At 46.6% G+C, this 15,601-nt stretch overlaps 1 protein-coding gene across 1 annotated transcript in view; it reads left to right on the top strand.

The window, feature by feature from the left end:
• DENND4A (DENN domain containing 4A) overlaps positions 1–15,601 on the top strand; it is a 110,824-nt gene that overhangs the window by 44,162 nt on the left and 51,061 nt on the right. The window contains exons 11-13 of the mRNA XM_056865832.1: positions 1,193–1,411; positions 3,877–4,022; positions 8,145–8,278. Of these exons, the coding sequence (XP_056721810.1) occupies positions 1,193–1,411; positions 3,877–4,022; positions 8,145–8,278 (499 nt within the window). The remainder of the gene's footprint in view (positions 1–1,192; positions 1,412–3,876; positions 4,023–8,144; positions 8,279–15,601) is intronic.

Raw genomic sequence — 15,601 nt, 5'->3', positions numbered from 1 at the left:
TGGCAGAGTGGGGATTTGAACCTGGGTCTCCCAGATCCTACTCTGACACTCTAACTACTATATCAAGCTGGCTATCAAGGTGGAAGGAATGCAGCGACTTGGACTCAATAATAACTTAGGGTAGTTAATTCACCACGAAAAGGCATTGCCCTTCTTTCCAGGTGTGTGCATGTACACTAGTCTGATTCATGAATACATGAACACCTGAAGCTGCCTTCTACTGAATCAGACCCTCGGTCCATCAAAGTCAATATTGTGTAAGACCAGCAGCGGCTCTCGGGGGTCTCAGGCGGAGGTCTGTCACATAACCTGCTTGCCTAGTCCCTTTAACTGGAGATGCCGGGGATTGAACTTGGGACTATCTGTATGCCAAACAGATGCTCTGCCACTGAGCTAAGACCCTTCCCCAGAACACATGAACACCTGAAACTGCCTTCTACTGAATCAGACCCTTGGTCCATCAAAGTCAGTATTGTCTACTCAAACCGGCAGCGGCTCTCCAGGGTCTCAGGCAGAGGTCTTTCACATCACCTACTTGCCTAGTCCCTTTAACGAGATGCCAGGGATTGAACCTGGGACCTTCTGCCACTGAGCCACAACCCCTCCACTATTCATCCTACTCTGCTAATTTATCAGCAATCTTGTTTTCATGTGTTCTTTGCAGTGTAATTTAACAAACCTGAGGCCTTTGGCCTCTCTTTGTAATCCCCCCACCCCGTTTCCTGCTGCCAGCTAGCCCTGCCTACCAACTGAATGCAAGAAGTCCTGCATTTGACAAAGTGGGCTGTGGGTTTACAAAAATGTACACTAGAATTAATTAGTCTTTAAGAGGACATGTGTGTGTGTAAAGTGCCGTCAAGTCACAGCCGACTTATGGCGACCCCTTTTGGGGGTTTTCATGGCAAGAGACTAACAGAGGTGGTTTGCCAATGCCTTCCTCTGCACAGCAACTCTGGTATTCCTTGGTTGTCTCCCATCCAAATACTAACCAGGGCTGACCCTGCTTAGCTTCTGAGATCTAACGAGATCAGGCTAGCCTGGGCCATCCAGGTCAGGGCAAGAGGACATAAGTCACTTTATTTTAGCAAGGCGGGTTAATAAACTTTGCATTGAAACAAGCCCTGCGGAACTAAAAAGAAACCACCCTGTTGATGTTGGCAATTATTTCCTGCTTTTTCGTCTTCGTTCACAGTGCAGCAAAGGCCAACGGATGACGCTTTGATGGAACTGGCTATGAATGACTACGACTTCCATTCAGGAAAGAAGATGCACTTATTAGATGCGGAGATCCAGGAGGCATTCCTCTGTTTCATGGCCTCTCTTCTGAAAGGTTACAGATCATACCTTAGGCCTATTACTCAAGCACCTTCTGAAACAGCAACAGATGCCAGCTCTCTCTTTGAACTGCAAGGTAAAGGAACAGAATCAGATGCTTGAGTTTCCAGAGACTTAAAAACACAGAGGACGAACCTCTAAGGGATTGTGCTGAATCACCTGGGCCGTTCCTTTCCCAGTTTTAACAGCCACTGGCTATTAAAGGGGGAAATGAAAGTTAATTTTTTCTTGACACTATGAAGAAAAAAGTTGCCACATCTCTCGCACAGTTCACCAATCTACTTGACAGCAGATACCGCAATATCCGCTTCTCATATATTTATTTCGTGCTGTATTATTTTGTGAACATCTTAACACAATGAGGGCTAGGGAGTCTACTTGATCCAGACAAAATGGGCATTTGTGTTCTTCTGCAAGAATTTTATTGTATCTACCTTGCATTTCGGCTGAGTCTAAGCCAGGGGTAGGGAACCTTTTTTCCACCAAGGGCCGTTTGGATATTTATAACATCATTCGCGGCCCATTCAAAATTATCAACTTAAAAATTAGCCGACCAAGCCCCAAGCAGGCAGCTGCCCCAGATAACCCCACACACACACACGTGCGGGCAAGCAGGCAGGCATCCAACCAGTGACACAGTCGCCCACCTGGTAGCACAGGATAGTTGTTGCACCAGCTGGGTGTAGCCGTCCAGCCGCATGCCGGAGTTGCTCCTGCCCAGCTCCTGCTACCTCCGCTTCAGGGATGAAATGAGGACACGCTGGCTAAAAACATGTCGTTGTCTGTGTGTCCCCCCCCCCCCCCGCGCATTCTGGCCCTGCCCCCTTTAACCCCTCCATTGTCGCCACTTCCACCCCCAGCCCTCTTGTAGTACAGAGGGAATCCATGGCCCTGGTGGGAAAGGGTTAACACAGTTTCTTGGACGGTCCTAGCAGCTCCATAACTAACGACTCCTCTGCAAGGGGGAAAGAAGGTTCCTTTTCTCTGCAAAACAAACTCACATCCGCCTTGAATCAAGGCTATTCCTGTCCACGGGAGGGGGCGGATCACCAGTCTTAGATCCTTCTGAGTTAGAGATCTGCCAGGACCCACGAAGGGCCAGAAAAATGATTTCGCGGGCCTTAAACGCTCCCCCACCCTCCTGACATTCCCCACCCCTGGTCTAAGGCATTACACCTCGTCAATAAGAAAGCTTGTCTAAATTTACAGATTTATAACCAGCAGAAATAGTCTGGCAAGGAAAAGTTCTGTTATAGGGTATCTGGAAGAAGCGTTTACCATTTGGGCAGTTCTTAGCCAGCTAAAACATAAAGTTGTGTTTCCGTTCATCTAACGTTCCTGCAGTTTGTTTCATATGAGTACAACTCTCCAGATTTGTTTCAAATATTGCTTTAGGCATCAGATCTAGTTTTAGGGTATTCCGGTGTGTGACACTCTAAAAATACATTTGAGTTTCTGGTATGTTTGTGTGTGTCATGCTGCTACTAATCCAGGGAGGAACTCTGAAAAGAAATCAAATAATCCTGGGCAATGTAGATTTTAAATTTGTATTGAAAGATAATTAAATTCAGGCTGGTTAACCCATATCAGTGAAAACACCCTTAATTTTCACTTTTATTTGGCCTTTTAAAACACTATTACTGGCTAACACCTTGAGCTATAATTTAATTGGCTGCCGCATCTGACGTGGTGTGATTAAAATATCAGACCCGAGGCCTGAGTTTGAGTTCCCACTCTGCTGTGGTTGGCTGTGGTCAGTCATGTACTTTCAACCTACACTACCTTGCAGGGTTGTTGTGAAGGATGTAAACCACTTTGGGTCCCCTTTGGGGGTGGGGAGAAAAGGGTATACATGAAGTGAATAAATAAATAAGCCACAGTAATAATTAGAGAGGTTTTTGATATATGTGACTGGCGTGGGATGGGGGTCTCCCAGATCTGTTGGGGGCTGTGTCAGGGTCAGGAAAAGATTGCCATCCTGAAAGCCTGTCTCTAAAGAGCCACTGCAATAGCTGATCAGCAGAGGCTTGGGACTGCTTCAGGGGAAACTGGGTGGCTCCCTTTCTCCCACGGGGATAAGAATCTCAGAAAGAGGACAGGGGCTGGGAGAAGTCAGACGTGGCTTTTTAGGCTACCTTTAATAGCAGCTGGGAGGGGCCTGGTGGGGAGGGCACCCTCTGTAGGGTGTGAACAAAGGAGCTGGCAGCAGGAGGAAGAAGAAGAGTTGGTTTTTATACTCCGCTTTTCTTTACCAAAAGAAAAGCGGCTTGCGATCACCTTCCCCCCCCCAAAAAAACAACAACAGGTGGGGTTGAGAGAGTTCGGAGAGAACTGTGACTAGGCCAGGGTCACCCAGCAGGCTTCATGTGGAAGAGTGGGGAAACAAACCCGGTTCTCCATATTAGAGTCCGCTGCTCTTAACTCCTACCCCATGCTGTGAACGAGGTGCTGGAAACCCCCTCTCCTCCCAATTCTGAGGCCTTTGTCAGTTCTCTGACTTCTCTGCCATGTGTAACAATAATACCAATATTTTCTTAACAGGATTCTTAAAAAGCCGTGATCGTTCGCATCAGAAGTTTTACACTATGATGACCAAGACACAGATGTTTATCCGCTTCATTGAAGAATGCTCCTTTGTCAGTGATAAAGATACAAGCCTTGCGTTTTTCGATGATTGCGTAAACAAAGTAAGTGTCTTGGAAATATGTCTTCATCACCAACAATATGCGCAGTCAATATGTGATGTAATGTTTCTGCAGCTCTGGGGAAGGTCAGTTTAGAGTGTCTTTTGAGCCCCCGGTTGTCCAAAATGCTTGTCTCTTGAGTATGTGGAGAGAGGGATGTCCTTTCTTTCCAGACTGCTGCAACCTCTGCTCACATGAACTGACGTCTGTCCCAATGGAGGACGAAGCACCACAGAGGACACACGTATTCTGTCTTGGCGGAGGAGGGCTCCTGAGATGGGTAGCTCCTCCCATCCCCTTTTGGAAGCAGGACTTCTAGAGGGTTTTTTTGTGTGCTTTCCTTGGGAGAAATATCCCCCCATACACACACACACACACACACACACAGTTTTTCATCTTGCCTCAACAGGCAGACTTATGATTCTGCAATCCACAAGTTCCTTTGTAGAGGCTTCTCCTTCCAGACAGGAACCAGCATGGTGTAGTGGTGTCAGGTCTCCTCTCCTCTCTCAGTGTTTTGTCGTCTTGCAGATGTTTCGCTCAGGGATTGTTTATCTAACAGTTGCATTCCTCTGCAGCCTTTGATGCCTGTGGGAGCCTGGCACCGTTGGCCTGGGGGTTGCCATGTCAACCTGTACTATCTGATATGACCTGTATGACCACTAATCCTCCATATATTCTGCTGTATATCCTTGCCCCTCCATTCCTGCCTTTTTTACATCTGCAAGCTCTGAATACCTGTATGTTTTCTAATAAAGTCAACCCTTTCTGGACTACCTGTCTGGACTACCTGTTGCTTTAAGGAGTACTACGGGGACAAGTGCTTACAATTGGATAAGAGTGGTGGGTTGGAACGGTGGACTCTGATCTGGTGAACCGGGTTTGAGTCCCCACTCCTCCACATGAGTGGTGAATCCTAATCTGGTAAACTGGATTTGTTTCCCCACTCCTACACATGAAGCCAGCTGGGTGACCTTGGGCTAGTCACAGCTCTTAGAGCTCTCTCAGCCCCACCTACCTCACAGGGTGTCTGTTGTGGGGAGGGGAAGGGAAGGCGATTGTAAGCCGGTTTTATTCTTCTTTAAGTGGCAGAGAAAGTCAGCATATAAAAACCGACTCTTCTTCCTGGGTATGTTTAGCCTGAAGAGGGTATGTTTAGCCTGAAGAGGAGAAGACTGAGGGGATATGATAACCATGTTCAAGTACTTGAGGGGCTGTCATATTGAGGATGGTGCTGAGTTGTTTTCTGTTGCCCCAGAAGGTCAGACCAGAACCAACGGGTTGAAATTAAATCAAACGAGTTTCCGTCTAGACATTAGGAAGAATTTTCTAACAGTTCAAGCGGTTCCTCAGTGGAACAGGCTTCCTCGGGAGGTGGTAAGTGCTCCTTCCCTGGAGGTTTTTAAGAAGAGGTTAGATGGCCATCTGTCAGCAATGCTGAGTCTGTGACCTTAGGCAGATGATGAGAGGGAGGGCATCTTGGCCATCTTCTGGTCACTAGGTGTGTGGGGGAGGTAGTTGTGAATTTCCTGCATTGTGCAGGGGGTTGGACTTGATGACCCTGGTGGTCCCTTCCCATTCTATGATTCTATGATTCCTCTTCTTCTTCCTCTTCCTCTTCTTTTCCTCTCCTCCTCCTCCTCCTCTTCTTCTTCCTCTTCCTCCTCCTCCTCATCATGCAGGACACAGAAAAACATCACAGTATTAACAATAATACATCACCTATTAGACATTGGAGAAATCAAGGAAATGCTGCTGCAAGAGAGACAGTGCTATATTTTCTCCATAGTTTCCTCACAGTGAAAGAAGAATGGGAACTGGAGATGACATTCCCAACACTGTCTGCCTAGGCAAATGCCAGGAGATGGTGATTGGGGGTGGTGCCTGCAGAGTTTGGTACCTCTTGGTGACACTCTAGGAATTTCCCCTACTCTCTGTGGTCTTTACCATAGAAATGAGGGGAAATTCCTTGAGCATGAGTCCTCTATGGAGGACTTCCCCCCCCCCTGCTTCTCAAATTCTGAGGGGCAGGAGATTGGGGCTGGGAGCTTGGGATTCCCTGCCAGGCCCAGGAAATTGGAAAGCCTAACTGGGGGGCCTTCCTTGACCTCTAGTGTGTCAACAAGTTCCTGTGGACCAAGAGACTCGCCATGGCATTCTGGAAGTCCCCAAGTCTGGCGATGTCTTAGGCTTACCTAGAAGAAGAAGAAGAGTTGGTTTTTATATGCCGACTTTCTCTACCACTTAACTACTATACCATGCTGACAGAAGCTGTGTGCTCTATCCCTTGGCGCTCCTTACACCGTATTTATCTCATTGATTCTAGCACCAAAGTTTTGCTTCCTGTAGATTTTATTAAGGCAATCGATATCCAGGAAATTGAAACCTTTACGGTCGGCTATGGGTGTGAAAGTAATACAGCCTTAACATTTAAAAAAAAACTAAAAGAGTTCTGATTACAGCGTCATTATTATTATTATTATTTTGCAAGACTATGTGCCATCAAGACATTTCCAACTTATGGCAGCCCTATGAATTAATGACCTCCAAAACGTCCTCATTAACAGCCTTGCTCAGGTCTTGCAAACTGAGGGCCATGGCCCCCTTCATTGTGTCAATCCATCTCAGGTTGGGTCTTCCTCTTTTCCTGCTGCCTTCCACTTTTCCTGGAATTATTTTCTTTTCCAGTGACTCTTTTGCAAGATTACTCTTTTTTTTAATTTTCAAGTTTTATTTTTAACATACAAACATATAACATACAGACATTAAAGCATGAACTCAATTATCAATGTCATTGAATTACATTACTCTTCATTCTCAACATATTTCCCATTCTGATAACATATTCATTACATGTTTATTACACACATACTGTATTACCTAGATCTTTCTTATTCTGTTTAATTTAATCTAATTATGTTCTAAATTTTTAACTGTATAAGTAAGATAACATTCCATTTCCCCTGAAATTCTGAAACTGATCTATTATGTATAAAAGATGTCAGCTTTGCCATAGTTGAGTACTCTGTTAGTTTATTAATCCATTCATCTAAATCTGGGTCTTTTGCAAGATTACTCTGCTGGTAATTGCTGTAAACCTAAAGTACATGTCATACACTTGAGAGGAATTCAGGAATTATGATGATTGAACATTTCTCCACATCTTCCAATGTCTCAAGAAGATTGCAGGATCCTTAAGGTGGCTTTTATTGATCATGGTCAATTCTACTGTGCATTAAAGTTTCCCAGTTACAGATGGCCTGGATTGACAGGATCCTGTAAAGGGATTAGATTTTTTCAAAGAAAGATGGGGTTTGTTCATATATTCATAGTCATTTCTTGAAGTAAGAGTTTGCTTATGCAGAACAGGTCTGTAGAGCTAGCAGCTTGGCTAAATGTTTTGACAGATTGGAACCCTGCCTTTGCAGTGTGCAAAATGAAGTTTCAGAAGAAATTAGTGGCTGGAAAATATCTTCTGTGTGGAAAAACTGTATGATATTATTTGCAGGATAATTATCCAAGTGAAGAAGTACCCATGGTGCTGTTTACTGTATACCTCTGTAACATGTTGGATTCATATTTCTTCACACAACGCATAGTTAAATTGTGGAATTCCATGCCCCAGGATTTGGTGATGGCTGCCAACATGGAGGGCTTGAAGAGGGGAGTGGACAAGTTCACGGAGGATAGGGCTCTCCATGGCTACTAGTCAAAATGAATACTAGTCATGATGCATACCTATTCTTTCCAGTATCAGAGGAGCAGGCCTATTATATTAGGTGTTGTGAAACACAGACAGGATAATTCTGCAGTCGTCTTATTTGTGGGCTTCCTAGAGGCACCTGGTTGGCCACTGTGTGAACAGACTGATGGGCTTGATAACCCTTGGTCTGATCCAGCATAACTTTTCTTATGTTCATGTTTAAATAAATTATTTTAAGTGTTTTTCATCTTAATTTTTAGGTTTCCAAAAAGGCCTGTATTAAGATTGATTGAAAGGGCATAGTGTAATGGGATATTGATAACATATTAGTATTTTAATACTTTTTTTTGCTTCTGCATACGCACATACTATCTAAACCCATACATTGCCAGATATATAATTCTGTTAATCCACTGTTTCAGGTAGATACGGATAGGACTGGTGATGTACATCTTATAGAACTGGATGAGTCCTACAGAAGTGAGCATACCGTGTTCATAACTCCTCCAGAGATTCCTCACCTTCCCAATGGAGAAGAGCTTCCTTCTCAGTACAGGTATGCCTTAGAACCCAAGAACCCAAATGAAGCTCCAGAAATTTTCCCATGCCGTGCTTGCTGTCATAATGGAAGCTCTAACTATATTTGTTATATAGACTGTAAATAACTTTATTTCATGCTTCAGTTCTGGCCAGAAGGAAATGATAAATCATAGCGTCCAGCCCTTTAGTTTTCAAGACAGGATACTCCACATATTGGGGCATTTCTGTTAAAAATAGACAGGTATAGAGCCCTGTGGCGCAGAGTGGTAAGCTGCAGTACTGCAGTCCAAGCTCTGCTCATGACCTGAGTTTGATCCCGACGGAAGCTGGTTTCAGGTAGCTGGCTCAAGGTTGGCTCAGCCTTCCATCCTTCTGAGGCCGGTAAAATGAGTACTCAGCTTGCTGGGGGTAAAGGGAAGATGACTGGGGTAGACACTGGCAAACCACCCCTTAAACAAAGTCTGCCTAGTAAACGTCGGATGTGACGTCACCGCATGGGGCAGGAAAGACCCGGTGCTTGCACAGGGGACCTTTACCTTGATAGGGAGTAAGCCCTAACCTGGATAGCCCCAGGCTAGCCTGGTCTCATCAGATCTCAGAAGGTAAGCAGGGTCGGCCCTGGTCCTATCATGGTTGTCTTTTCCAGTGGCTCTTTTCTTCTCATATCCTGAAATATAACTCACGTGAAAAGATAAATGTCCCTCCTCCCAGCAGCAAGAGGGGTCTCTTGTTTTTCAGGTTGCCTTCTACATATCATAGTATCTGACAGTTAGGATAAAACCAGACGTGATTCATTTTGGAATTATACGTGTCAAACAACATTATTGCAATTGAATTTCTTTAGCCTTCCGGAAAGTCCATTTTTAAACCAGCACTCTAATTTTCTCTTTCAAATGAATTTACAGTGTCGATATTGATTTTTCGCTCCTGCTTCAGCTCCTGCTTTGTTCATTAGAGGCTAAATAAGCATTATAGAAGTTTCTTGTGTAAAAAGCAATCAATATTAATGAAGCTGTCAATCTGAGTGAATGGGATACTTTTAAAAAGCACATTTGTTAAATGCTGAGCTTTAAATAACTGCAGAGATTCCAGGTCAGCCGCCAGATTTTCTGAAAGGCCACGTTGAGAAGAGAGGGCTGATTCACCCCAGTGACCTGTTGCCGCTGTGTCTCCTGGTACAGCATAGCAGCGGTCGGACTCCCACATAGAATCATAGAGTTGGAAGGGACCACTAGGGTTCTCTAGTCCAACCCCCTGCACAATGCAAAAAATTAACGACTACCTCCCCCCACACACACCCCAGTGACCCTTACTCCATGCCCAGAAGATGGCCAAGATGCCCTCCCTCTCAAGATCTGCCGAAGGTCATAAAATCAGCATTGCTGACAGATGGCCATCTATCCTGTGCTTTAAAACATAACAGGTTTCCCTGTGACAATTACTGATTAAAATAAAAGTTTCGGGGGCAGCTGTCATGGGAGGCTAGAGGATGGAAATGACATCAATGGCCATTTACGCATGGCTGTTTCCTCGCGGTCACCCTACCGACTACTTTGGGGCTTTGATTGTACTTGCATTTTCCAACCGTCAGAGGTTGCCTCCCTCTCCCTGCGCATTTCCATGCATTTCTCCTGCATTTTCTGGATGCTGGCTAAACACAAATCCAGAAAATGCGAACAAAGCATGCAGAAACGCGCAGGGAGAGTAAGGCAACCTCTGACGGTCGGAAAATGCAAGCATAATTGGCAAGAACAAACGGTTGAATACGCAGTGATGGCAAAATTATTGAATCTCTTGAAAAGAAAACCGATGGATGAATTTCAGAAGAAATGGAAATTTTATTATGATTCTGCCAAATTGAAATAATAATTTAGTAAAGCAGGATAAATGGATTATACTTCTTTGACTAGAATAGCAGTAGGATGTAATAGATTAAATGATTATAATAAATAGATTAGTTAGGAAAATAGAGGAGATATAGATTAAAGCATAGATAAATTTGAAAGATAAGTAAGATGGAAGGCACCCCGAAAGTGCCTTGGGGAAAGCACGCTAATCCCTTTAAGGTTGCTACACTGAGGTGAGGAGGTCATCATACAGTTAGTGAACTTTAGACAGTATATAGCAAGCGATGAGACATATGAACTGTTATGATCTAATATTCTCAAAAGCAATCAGGGCCTGCCCAGCGATTGCCATATTAGCCTTAAGAGTTTCCTACAGTAAGACAATAAAATTAGTGACCATTCTATATAAATTAGGGAAATTATTAATTATAAGTCTGTTTTTGTGAGTCTATAGGGGAAATATCAGCGATGGTCTTAGAATAGATTATTAATTAAATAAATCTTTATTTAAACATAAATAGAATGTATTAGAAGACAATATATATACCGATACCCTTGGAAGTCTGAATATGTTGTATATATGAGTTAGTATGTGTGCTTTAATTTTATGTAATACATACAATTTCAATAAAATATTTTAAAACAAGGAAAATGCAAGCATAATCAAAGCAAAGCCCCAAAGTAGTCATCGGGGTGACCCCCAGGAAATAGCCGTGCATAAATGGCCTATGTGGGCAGGACCATCCAGACTTTCCCATCCACGTAGTAGCCACGCCTGCCTTTGCAGCACTCTCCAAAAGGATCATAGCAAAAGGGTTTTGGAAAGATCGTGGGAAAGACCAGGAGGTGCTTCACTGAAGGGAAGCGGGAGGAAGCCCCTCCTCCCCGGCAGCATTCAAGCTGGGGCAAACAACCCCAGTCATTCCAGTCCCGCTGACATCGTTCCCTTCTCCAGATGCCTTTGTTTCCCTTGTGTTGGCAGCTAGGAAGACAGGCAGCAGCTTTTAGGGAACGAAAACCATTCCATACTTTTTATGGGGACCAACCAAATTGTCACAAAACATGGCAAGCTTTCAAGCTTGTCAGAGCTCTTCATCAGGCTGGAGACTAGAAAATGTAAGCAGATTTTTTTCAGGCCATGCTGTTAAGGTCTAATCTTGAGCACATGAAGCCGCCTTCTACTGAATCAGACCAGTGGTCCTTCAAGTTCAATGCTGTCTACTCAGACTGGCAGCTGCTCTGCAGGGTCTCAAGCAGAGGTCTTTCATGTCATTTCCTACTTGATCCTTGTCAGGTCTGTATCTCAGTTGGTTTCGTTTTCCCACCGACTAGCCTTCAAGGATTGTTTTGTATATTTGGACTCTTTGAAGCCGACAGAAATCCATGAGAACCACAGCGCCTTTGTGCTGTTTGTAATTTGTAATCTCTTGAAGCTGTACTGTGCTATAGAGTGCTTTTTTCAATGCTTTTATATTATCAAGTGCAAGCTAGTTTGCCCCATTGCTGTCTTAGTTTCCCTGTGCGCTGCTAACCTTTGTGACCAGTAAAACCAGCTTCTTTGGACAACTCGTCTCCTGTTGTGGTTTGTGGTTCTCATTAGGCCAAGTGCTCACATTAAGACAGCAATCATAATTTTCTTTCATCTGTCAGGCTGGAGCCCCGGAGGGTTCGCCTGCCACTCGGATGGGAGCAAAGGCAGTGCTCTCCGAGTGATTATCCGTGGCTGGAGCCCCGTGTGGTTCGCCCTGGACCCGGTGGATCTGATCCCCGGGTAGCGGGTTCCTGCTGGGAGCCCTGGAAGGCTTCCATCCGTGGTCCCTTCCGTTGGGAACGCCGACTGACGACCCCAAACTCATATGGGACATTATAGCTGAGCTGAATCGAACTGACGCAGAGGTCAACTGCTTGACGGGACTTGTTCGAGCTCAATGGCGTTCCCTTTCTGCGACGGTCCCCTGGACGTCTGACACTGCGGATACCCGCGCCTCCCGAGACCTCCAGACCCTCGACCGGTTGGTGGAAGATACTCGTTTGGCAGCTGAGGATACAATTGTTGACTAGCCTGTTGGCCGCACTCACTACTTGGGAAACGCAACCAGAATTGGCCGCAGTCCCGATCCGCTCCGCCAACATGGCGACTCCGGTCACACACACCCCCGAGCTCTGCCAAACGGAGGCTAAAGCGGTTGCCATGCGAGTGGCTGCCCTTCTCCAGGGCCACACTGCGGTCACTATATCGGTGACAGAACTTACGAACCACCTCGCCCCCGATTTCGGTGCAAATGCGGCGGCCTTGGCGGTACAGATCCAACCGTTGCTGGACCTACAAGACCATCGCGCTGAGCTCCTCTACACTTTGGAACAGGAAGCCCTTCCACTTGTTACCGCGACGCTGACCGCCAAGCTAGCAGCTGACCTGGACCTGGCTGAGCGCAAGAAAGCGGAGGAGCAAGCTCGGTCGACAGCTGAAGCCGAAGCAAAAGCTCGGGCGGAACAAGCGGAGAGGGAGTGTTTAGCCCACGAACGGGCGCGGAGTGGTGTGCGTCCCCGACAGCCCAAGGACTATGAATTGCCTCCGTTCTTCCCGTCTTTTGTCCCGTCTCGTAGCATTCAACGAACCCGCAGATTGGCAGGGACTTTTCCCGAGAGAACGGATAATTCCGACGAGGAGGACTTATATACAGGAGAATCTCTTTGGGCCACTGGTTTGTGGTCCAGCCAGTCCCGCTGGACTAGCGGTGCTGGCAACGAGATGTTTTTACTACATAACCAAAATATGGATCTCATGGAGCAGGTAGCACGCTTGCAAGATCAACTGGCCTTAGTACTCAGGGACGATGACCAGTTACAACGGGCTCAAACTGCGCCCGTTACCCCCGCTCCTATGATACCGCAGCAGCCGCCGCAACAACCAGCTGCCCCGGTGATTCCTCCTGGCGGAGGTCCTGCCGCGCCTGGTGGAGGACCTGTAGTTCCAGGCTGAGGTCCTGCAGCCCCTGGCGGGGATCCCGTCACACCTGGTGGGGGACCAGTAGTCCCGGGCGGAGGACCAGCAGCTCCTGGCCCCGCAGCGCCCGGAGGAGGGCCTGTTGCACCTGCCTTACCGGGAATCCCAGCCCCTGGATACCCGCCTGTGCCCCCAATGCCATGGAGACCGCCAAAACTGAGGATTACGTACGATGGCTCTGTTGAGACCTTACCCCGTTTTTTGCATCATGTGGATAGTTATATGAGGGAGCAACGACAATTCTTCCCAACCGAAGATAGCCGCGTCCGTTTCGTTGCCTCTCTATTAACGGAAAAAGCGGCCGACTGGATGATTCTACAGTTTGATACATGGTCCCGCTCCATTCGTTCCCTCGACAATTTTATGTTCGCCTTGAGACAGCGGTTTGAAGATCCCTTCATGGGAGAGAGAGCCAAAGCGGAACTTTTACAACTCAGGCAAGGCTCCTCTCCAGTTTGGGAGTTTGCAGATGAATTCCAAAGACTTGCGAGTAAGGTAGTGGACTGGCCTGAAGCTACCCTTATCCACTACTTTCGCGAGGCACTGCACCCAGACATTTTAAACTGGTCCTATATGCGAGGCGACCCAGATACCCTCGAGGATTAGATTTTACTGGCTGAGGAAGTTGAAAGCCGCCGGCGGTTTGTTTCGCTAGTCTGAAATAGAGCTAAGGAGAAGGGCGGACAAAAACCGCCCACCAAACCTTCAACTCCCAACCCGCGGAGACTAACCCGGCTCCCTCTGGATCGCGAGTCCCGTTTCCAGAGAGGGGCTTGTCTCGTTTGTGGGGGAATGGGTCACTTTGCAGCGGCTTGCCCTCAACGCCCAGAGACCACTCACCTAAACATACCATCTTGAGCTCGAGGACGACCTCAACGCAGAGGCACCGCGGCCACCCGCAGCGCAGCGCCGGGACGACCCACACCCTCTGCACTCCACGTCGAAGAATCGTCTAACCTCCCTGCACCAATCGACCCCGTAGGGTCCCGGATTACAAGTGCCCCAGTGGGGGACAGCTCTCCTTCGTCCGACGAGGATAATCAATGGAATTCCCCAGCTCTGAACCTGGAATCCCCTCTTGATCTGTCAAAAAACGGATACGGTCTGTAGTGAGTGGAGCGTCCCCACAGACCCCTGCACAATCTCCTGCTAAACCCAATGCTCCTGTCATGGTGAGTGAAGTTGAAAACACTGTTTATGTGGACGTAGTGTTACAACACTATAAAGGGGGTCCCCAATTGCGTGTTAAGGCACTTATAGACTCCGGCTGCGGGCACACTTTAATCAATGAGGCGACATTTACAGCCCTAAAAATCAAGTCCGAGGCCCTACCAGCTCCTGTCCAATTCGCCCAAATGGATGGTAGCCATTTCAAAGGGGGACCAGTCGATCATCGCACACAGGGAGTGGCGATGGGTATCGGTTCCCATTGGGAGCAAATAGACTTTACCATAGCTCCCATCCGGTACGAAGTTATTTTGGGGATTAATTGGCTTAAGGGTCATAGTCCCTATATAGACTGAGAGGCTGACACAATTACGTTTACCAATCCTAAATGCGAACAGCAGTGACTTGAAGTCGTGGTTGTACCTCCACCCGCTCCAGCCGCTCCAGCCTTAACCTCCGATACCTCATTGCCGACACCATTGCCCGAGGTGTACCGAGACTTTGAAGATGTTTTTGGTATAAAAGAATGTGATGCTTTGCCCCCCCACCGTACCACAGACTGTGCAATTGAAGTAGTAAAAGACTGCACACTGACTAAGAGCAAGATTTACCCTATGAGCGTTTCCGAACGCACTGTGTTACGAGACTTTTTGGATAAAAATCTTGCTCGAGGGTTCATTCGGCAATCGAATGCTCCCAACTCAGCCCTTCTTTGTCCGTAAGAAGGAGGGTGACTTGCGTTTATGCATTGACTTCCGAAAACAACACAGTTACCCAAGCCAACGCCTACCCCATACCGTTGATCTCAGACATTTTGGGACAATTACAAGAGGGGCACATCTTCTCCAAATTAGACTTGGTTGAAGCTTATTACCGGGTCCGGATTCGTGAGGGGGACGAACCCCTCACAGCCTTCTCTAGCTGTTTCGGGATGTATGAATTTCTTGTGATGCCTTTCGGGTTGAAAGGGGCCCCGGGGGTCTTCATGCAACTCATTAACGAAATCATGATTTACTATACCGTGGCGTGGTGGTTTATCTTGATGACATCCTCATTTATTCCAAATCCATGGATGAGCACGTTGCTCTGGTCAGGGAAGTTTTGCAACATCTACGTAATCACCAGCTCTTTGCAAAGCTGTCTAAGTGCGAATTCCACCAGGAAAAAGTAACTTTCTTGGGGTACATAATCTCCCATCGAGGCCTCAGCATGGACCCTGCTAAAGTCCAATCGGTACTGGACTGGACTCCTCTCACCACCCGTAAACAAGTGCAACAGTTTCTGGGCTTTGCTAATTTCTACCACGGTTTCATTCCCA

This window comes from Euleptes europaea, chromosome 20 (assembly GCF_029931775.1).
Source record: "Euleptes europaea isolate rEulEur1 chromosome 20, rEulEur1.hap1, whole genome shotgun sequence".
Lineage (NCBI taxonomy): Eukaryota > Metazoa > Chordata > Lepidosauria > Squamata > Sphaerodactylidae > Euleptes > Euleptes europaea.
Note: the sequence above shows the minus strand (reverse complement) of the source record. Positions and strands in the feature narration are given on the sequence as shown.